Source organism: Coffea arabica, chromosome 5c, assembly GCF_036785885.1.
Source record: "Coffea arabica cultivar ET-39 chromosome 5c, Coffea Arabica ET-39 HiFi, whole genome shotgun sequence".
NCBI classification, from domain to species: domain Eukaryota; kingdom Viridiplantae; phylum Streptophyta; class Magnoliopsida; order Gentianales; family Rubiaceae; genus Coffea; species Coffea arabica.
Window position 1 is genome coordinate 40777693 of NC_092319.1, and position 7864 is coordinate 40785556.

A 7864-nucleotide genomic window follows, 5' to 3' on the forward strand; every position below is an offset into this window, starting at 1 on the left:
GGTGTCACCACATTTGATGATTCTTCACTGGATTCTTTCACTTCAATAGGTTGCGGTTGGGGTTCCATTTCTTCATTTTCGGCTTCTTTTTCAACTGCATCTGTAGATTTCTCATTTTGACATTCTTGCATCTCCTCATCCTTGTCCTCAGGGATCACAGGCTCAGGCCCTTGAACCTCTTTGCCACTCCTCAAGGTCATGGTGCTGACATTCTTCGGGTTCAACTCAGGTTGAGATGGTAATTCACCTTGGTTCTGGGAATCCAAACGATTGATTGGTGTGGCCATTTGACTTATCTGATTTCTTATATCCTGCATTTCGGAGTCCGTCCATTGTTGATTTTGCATAATGATTGCCTCCGTCCTTTGCTGATTTTGCGCCATGTTTGTCATCACTTGTTTTATCATCTCCTCCAAAGATGGACCAGAGCTTGGGGGCGGAGGTGGTCGGGGTTGGTATTGCTGCTGGTACCCTGACAGGGACGTTGGTTGTTGAGACTCTTGCTGTTGAAAATCCATTGACCCGGTCGCATAATCAAAACTGGAATTATCCCACCATCCTTGATCATACCCGTTTGAATAAGGGTCATACTGCATTTGATATTGGGGTGGAAAATCTCCGAAAGTGTCAATTGGAGCACTTAGATTGTCTTGAAATGCGGGGCATGTGTCAGTTGAATAACCTGAGTCAAAATAAGTTCCACAATTTGCAACAGCCCATTGATCATTAGGAAAAACATGAGTCTCATAACCCCATTCAGGAACAAAGTCCAATCTATCATCAAAATATGGAATGTTAGCAGCCATAAACTATAAAAAAAAAGTGAAAAATAAATTAAAAATGAAAACAAGGTGAACTCAAAAAGAAACAAATTAATCTGACACCAGTCCCCGGCAGCGGCGCCAAAAATTGACAGGTGCCGAACCTGTGCAATAATAATTACCTGCTCAAACAAAATATAATTTCTGTAGATAGTGATAAGCAGGGTCGAATCCACAGGGATTGGGGATAATTTATTTCTTTTAGAGTCTAAGGTATGGGGGGGGTTTTGGAAAATGAGAGTAACTAAATTACTTAGAATAAATTAAAATAAAATAAAACAACTACACTCAAATAACTAATTATCACAATAAAAATAATAATGGACGAACTCTAGCCAAGAGACAACTTCAGAGATGGTTCACTTAATTCGATCACAGATGCAAGGATTATTCCAGTTACTATCTGATAAATTAGTTATAGTTGTCATACACGCGATAAACAACCAACTCTTCCTCAATTTGTCGATAGCCAAGGTACGACCGTTGACTATTTCTCTAATCAGGAAACAACCCTAGGTACGACCATAGAAGTTCAATTCCCTAATTGCATGAATAATTAGAAGAGCCTAATTCTAACCAATCAACACGCTACGAGGGTCTCTTTAAGTTAGCCTGTCTATCTCCCTGACACAAATCCAATCATGTCAGTTGCCACCAGTTTAGAATAATTAAACAATTACGGATTTAACTACCCTAATTGGCTCCAGGTTATTGAATTAATCTAGAATCCGGGCCCTGGATAATCGAATAATAAAACAACCATATGAACATAAAGCAGAAGATAGACAAATACCAGTGAATAATGGAAATAAATAAAAACTAATTCGATCTCACAAATTTAGTAGAACCAAATCCTCCGTTGTTCTTGACTAGACTGAAAAAAATTAGTTCATACTTGAGGTGAAAAATCCACGCAAAGATGTAGAAAAAGCTGCGGCCATTATCCTTGATCAAAAGAGTTCACTTTGTTCGAACAAAAGGATGAATAGCAGGTCTTCTGAGAATGACTAATTGACTAATTGAATAACACTTGTCTTGACATACGGAGAAATAAGAGCTACTAGAGCCCACAAGGAAAAGTCAACAGAAACTAAGCTAAAGGACAAGAAAAACTAAGAAGAGAGTCAGTGCTCTTCCTCTGCGCAAGTCCTATTCTAATTAGCCTATTGCTCTTGTGCGGCGTCCGCCGCCCAGCCGCGGGAGAGGAAAAAGGAGACTTCGGCCTCTCCTTTTTAATGTTGTCTTTGGGCCAATTACCAAGAAGGGTTGCGGTTTGATATTCCAAAAATGTCCCTAGATGCCTGCTACTTGAACTCTTTCCTGATAACTGCCAAATTGACACTTGTTATGGTATTTTCGTTCTACTCCCTGAAATAAATGCGAAATATCAAAAATGAGTAGAATCTAGCAATTAGTCCACATCAGGTCAGATAATAGGGGAAATTAATAATAAAATAAATGATAAAATTGCACCCTATCACAATCATCTTTTTTGCCAATGTAAATAAGCACGTGCACTGTAAGAAAAACCACTTTTGCATTAATTTCATTTCTTTCTCGCTTTGACAGAAAATTAAGTTGCCTCTTTATTTTGTTAAATGTCTTCTTTTTTTATAAAAAATAAATTTCATTAACAGATTATTAGAAATCACCAGATCCGCTAATTATCAGTTTTAAGTTGTAATACTGATGATGAGACATGTCCATATAGCCCAAAATTCAAAAAAAAAAATTCTAGATCTGACAATCAGATTTAAAATAAATTCGGATCTAATAACAAAATAACAAAAAATAGAAAATTCTCACTAGAAACCCTTAAAAGAAACAGAAAAATCTCACTAGAAACCCCTAAGAGAAACAGAGAATCTCGTTAAGAAAATTTAGGAGAGAATTTATTAAAAAAAATAAAATGAAATCTATGGGAGAAAGACCATGGTGATCTTCCTCGGAGAAAAGTAGAGAGAAGAAGTTGGAAAAAATCAGACTAATTTGTTGAATGTCTTCTGATTGTATGTTTAATGCTCTAGATAGTATAACGTCAGTCATTCTTTATGGAAGCATATTTCTAGCTACTGTCCAATGGACTTAGGTTAATACAACTAATTTACTTCCAAATTTCTCATTTAGATGCATTTAGATGCACACTCACATTTAATTACCCCCATATATTTCGACACTTATTCAATTTAACTTTGTTTTTTTCTTCAAATAGCTAACACTTAAAACCCCTCTTAATTAACCACCAGTGTTAATTTTCACAAACTTTTTATAGAATTTATTAAAGTCTTTTGGCTCATTAGCAATGAATCATGTGGTGATATCGCAAGGTGCTTGATAAAGTGTGAAGAAAAAGATTATGACATATACTATCGTTTTGCAAAGTGGTTGTAATAATCTCGTACTCGTGTCATCCAAGTAAAATGACAGTGATTGAAGTGGAATGTACTTTTCTATCCGAAAATTACTTCATGAGGAACTCTAATTTACACAAACGTCTTAATCATCCAAAAACGAATTTGGCTGACATCTTGTGGTGAATTTTTTTATGGTCAACCACCATTATCTCACATCCTTACTTTTCTCCAAGAGATCTTATGAATAGATTTCGGAATGAATATCCGAACTACTATGTATTTGTGGAATTAGAATTGTTGGCAGCAGGTGAGATTGTACTAATGAATATATTGCGTTGTAAGGTGGAAGGAATCGTAAGTAAAAGTTCTAAATTCATGACCTCTTATTTAAAATATATATATATATATATATATATATATATATATATATATATATATATATTGAACTATTGAGATGTTATCTTTAACCAAAAAGAAACACATTTTTTCTCTTTGTAGGAAAGAACAAAAACTGAAAAATAACATGAGTAGTGATTAGATGACAGACGTAGTCACAGATATGGGAACTAATAGCTAATTGAAGAAATTGAGCCCGTTATTTTGGTTTTTTTTGGCACATTGTGTCGTAATTAAGTTTCCATTGATTTTTTTAGAATACTCTAAGAAAATAACAAATCGACTAAGGCCGTTTCCTCATGGTAATACAGTAACATCTAACTAGATTGTTTTGATTTGATTAGCTGGGAACCATCTTACTGCACTGGTATGTAAGTAGAGAAATTTCTAATTTTATGATAAATTTTAAAAAAATTCTACAAAAGGGGTGGTTTTGGCAAGGGACTCTGTCCGGGGGTCTTCGCATTCGTAAAATGCGAGCTTAGTAGAGCTCGCATTTCACGAATACGAGGTTAGAATAGAGCTCGCATTCGCGGAATGCGAGCTCGACTTATTGAGCTCGCATTCCGCAAATGCGAGCTCAGTGATCCAGTAGATGAAAAACAAGGGGCATTATATTTCTTTGGTTATGAAGCATTAGAGTCTTATCATATATGCAAATGTTGATATGCTGTTTGCGAATATGGACGTCCAACTACTTCTGTTCAAACGTGCAGCATGTATTTCAGACATTTCAGAACAACATTAGGGGGTCAATATAGTGTTTAACTTTTGTTCATTTTTATGTATTTGGGAGTACAATTATTGAATTGTATTTAGTTTTTGTAGCAGGGTACGAAGTTCAAAAACTTACGTCTACAAGAATAAAGTTTTGACTCAGATCTCACATTTCTCTGTGTGTTCTGTAGTGTAGCATAGCCCTCTATATTTACATGGTAAAGTTATTTGTTTTCATCATATTTGCTTGTGCAGTTTGTCATCTATAAGGAAATAAGGGAAAGGTTTAGCAACCATCTTTGGCTTGATGTTTTGTCCAAATGTGATTTGCTGGAAGAATCTCCTGTTGTCTACGTTACAGAAGATGTTAATTGTGATGACTATGAGCTGGCTAAATATCGGAAAATGGGACCTGATGGAGCCTTGCGCGTGTCAGTGAAGAGTGAAATGGGACTTGATGAGGTAATCTTCTGGTCTTCTTTTATATGCAGCTCTATGTTAACTGAGAAGTTAGAGAACTCTTGAAACCATATGAGTCGCATGAGCTCAATGAGCTCGCATTCCGCGAATGCGAGCTCACTGAGCTCGCATTCCCGGAATGCGAATACCCTATTTGTAGAAGACTCTCCAAGAAGCGCCCTCGTTGTAGAATTCCTTTTTTTTTTCATCATAAACTAAGAATTCACCCTATGTAAGTATAACCTCTAGAATCTTTTGCTGCTTTGGTAGTGGGAGATTCAGATGACAATTTTAAAGAAGTTAGAGGAGGAAGTCAGATACATGCTTGATGATGAAAACTTGGAACCACAGTCTTTGCTAGAACTAGTTCATGACATCGATCGGCTTGGCATTTCTTACAAATATAGAGGAACTATTAGAGAAGCCCTTGACAGATTGAAATCTCTGAAGGAAGCAACCACTGAAATAACCAAGGACCTTCATCTTTCAGCTCTCTATTTCAGGCTACTTAGGCAGCATGGCTATGAAGCTTCCCCAGGTACCACTGTTGCCCTGGCCTCCGCCTCCCTCCCTCTAAATTTTAAAAAAATTGTGGTTTTTTACTTCCGAGTAAATCTTTCATCTATCGTTAGTGTTAACTCATGTTACCCAGATGGTTCACCGTTTTGTCCAATCTCACTAATGACATTAGGTAACCATAAAAAATTTAGACTGTTGTAGTAGCTAAACTTTTTCTCAAAATTCATGGAACTAAATTTTGCTTGGCTCTCATGTTTAAAATTTTTTTGCTGCAGTGGTTTCTGTTTGATAGTAACTCTTCAGATTTTATATCATGATCTTTATGCACTTGGTTAAAATTTTTATTGAATATAGAAGCATAATGTTGTTCATTCTCCAGTAGAGCTATAGCACAATCTGCATGAAAAGTGTGAGAACATGATCCACACAATAATTAAGTAGTTTGATTATCTAGATTCCAGAAAGAAGTGCCATAAAGAATATTGTGGACATACATATGAGTAGATTTGTATCTCATCTTTTGCAAATAATGCGGATGATTACTGGGATTTGCAGATATCTTTGAGAGGTTCAGGGACCGGAGTGGAAACTTTGGAAACTTAGGTAGAAGCCTTGCCAAGGACGTTCGAGGCATTTTGAGCTTGTATGAAGCTTCACATCTTGCATACGAAGGAGAGGAAACATTACAAGAAGCCAAATCATTCACCAGTTTACACCTCAAGAGTTTGAAGGAGTTGGTTGATTCAAACATGTCTGAAGAAATAAAGCATGCCTTGGAACTTCCATATCACCACAGAATGCGAAGGCTAGAAGCTTGGTGGAATATTGAAACATGTGCCAAAAGAAATGGCAAAAATCAAATTCTGCTTGAATTGGCCAAGCTTGATTTCAACATGGTTCAGTCTGTGCTGCAAGGAGATCTCCAAGACGTGTTGAGGTAAGATGAAGAAAGTGTTAGGGTATCAGGCCAATTATTTGAAAAAGAAAAAGACCAATAATTTAATAGAAAACAATATCTAACACGAATAATGAACAACACACAAGAATTAACGTGGTTCGGCTTAATCACCAAGCCTATGTCCACGGGGAGAAAAACTTATTCTTATTATGAGAGGAAAAACACCACAAGATTACAACTTGATTCCCAAGCCCCAACTCTTGTATAACCCTCTCACCCAGTAAGAATTCTCTCACTCCTTTCTTGTGTGTTTGTAGTATGTCAATCTACCTATTTATAGAGAACATTACTTGGCCAAAAAACCAAATAACAATTAGAAACCAATATTAATTCCTAAACTCATATAGAGTAGGAAATAACATCTAATTCTAAACCAAATAGGACTTTACTTAACTACTACTTCAAGTAACTAAAATCTAAGTAGGAAACTAGTTACTTTCCACACCAAATAAGAATTCTACCTAAAAGAAATTAAGCCAATTTCCTAACAAATCTCCACCTTGGCAAAAATTTCTTTTAGCAAACACAGCAAACCATCCAAAAAAAAAAAAACTCCATTTGCCTTTTTCCACCAAGTACCTTGGTGCCTAACTACACACCTGAATCAATACGGTCTTGTTTTCAATTGATTCAATCGGCAAATGAACGTGTGTAGCTAACTGACTCCAACATCTAGTTGACTCACGAGAGGGGGCTCAATTCACCCTCTCCCATAGCAGGATTTTTCCTCTCACCACCATTTGTAATTTGAGAGCATTCTTGGATCCCCTTCCGCTCCCAATCCATTGAGGTATTCAAATGGTACAAATTACCATACTTCTTCCCCATCAACAAGACCGTCTCGCCATGTGTGATTTTCAAGACTCCACCTGCAGCGGAAAAATGGTAACCCTCAGAGTCTAATTGGCTCAAAGAAATTAGATTCCTTCGTAGCTTTGGGACATAAGCCATACCACCCAAAGAACGAATCTCTCCATTCAACATTTTGATTTTCACCACTCCAACACCTTTGACTTGACAAGTAGATCCATCACCCAAGAACATAAAACCTGCTTTCTTTCTTTGGAGAGTATCAAAATAATCTAACCTGGAGCAAACATGTGAAACACATCCAGAATCTAAAATTCAACCATCACGAGAAGAAGTATTATTACCTTTGGAGATTGTGAAAATATCTCCACCCGATGCATATCCAGCAACATTATCATAGTCATTCTCATCATTTTCTTTTCGATGAGGGCAATATTTTTTGATATGGCCAAACTCATGACAACCAAAGCACTGGATTCCACCCTTTCTCTTGGCCTTTGAACCACCTGCCTTAGATTCACCACCAAATTGTTTTCCTCTTTTATTCTCACCTCGAGCAATTAACGCAGCTTCTTGTGTCACATCTTGGTTTGCCTTCCTTTGTTTTTCATGATCCAACAAAGAAGACTGCACATTCTCGAACTCTAAAGTATCCTTCCCATACAACAGGGTTGTCACAACACTTTCGTAAGAATCAGAGATTGAGGTAAGAAGTAAAAGGGCCTTATCTTCTTCCTCGATATCTACGCCAACCTTTTGGAGTTGATCCAAAATTTCATTGAACGAATTCATGTGATCCATGAGACTGCCACCCTCCACCATCTTTAGTG

General features: G+C 36.8%; 1 protein-coding gene across 1 annotated transcript; it reads left to right on the plus strand.

The window, feature by feature from the left end:
• Nucleotides 1-418: 418 nt before the first annotated feature.
• On the plus strand, nt 419-6207 carry LOC140007349 (isoprene synthase, chloroplastic-like). Its single transcript, XM_072050085.1, has 4 exons — nt 419-505; nt 4544-4750; nt 5018-5285; nt 5822-6207. Exons 1-4 carry the CDS (start codon nt 419-421, stop codon nt 6205-6207), a joined length of 948 nt encoding a protein of 315 aa, XP_071906186.1.
• Nucleotides 6208-7864: the final 1657 nt, after the last annotated feature.

Coding starts and splice junctions, on each gene's coding strand:
- LOC140007349 (XM_072050085.1), top strand. CDS start 419: ATGGACCAGAGCTTGGGGGCGGAGGTGGTCGGGGTTGGTATTGCTGCT. Junction 506..4,543: donor TGGTTGTTGAGACTCTTGCT/GTTGAAAATCCA, acceptor TTGCTTGTGCAG/TTTGTCATCTATAAGGAAAT. Junction 5,286..5,821: donor TGGCTATGAAGCTTCCCCAG/GTACCACTGTTG, acceptor TGGGATTTGCAG/ATATCTTTGAGAGGTTCAGG.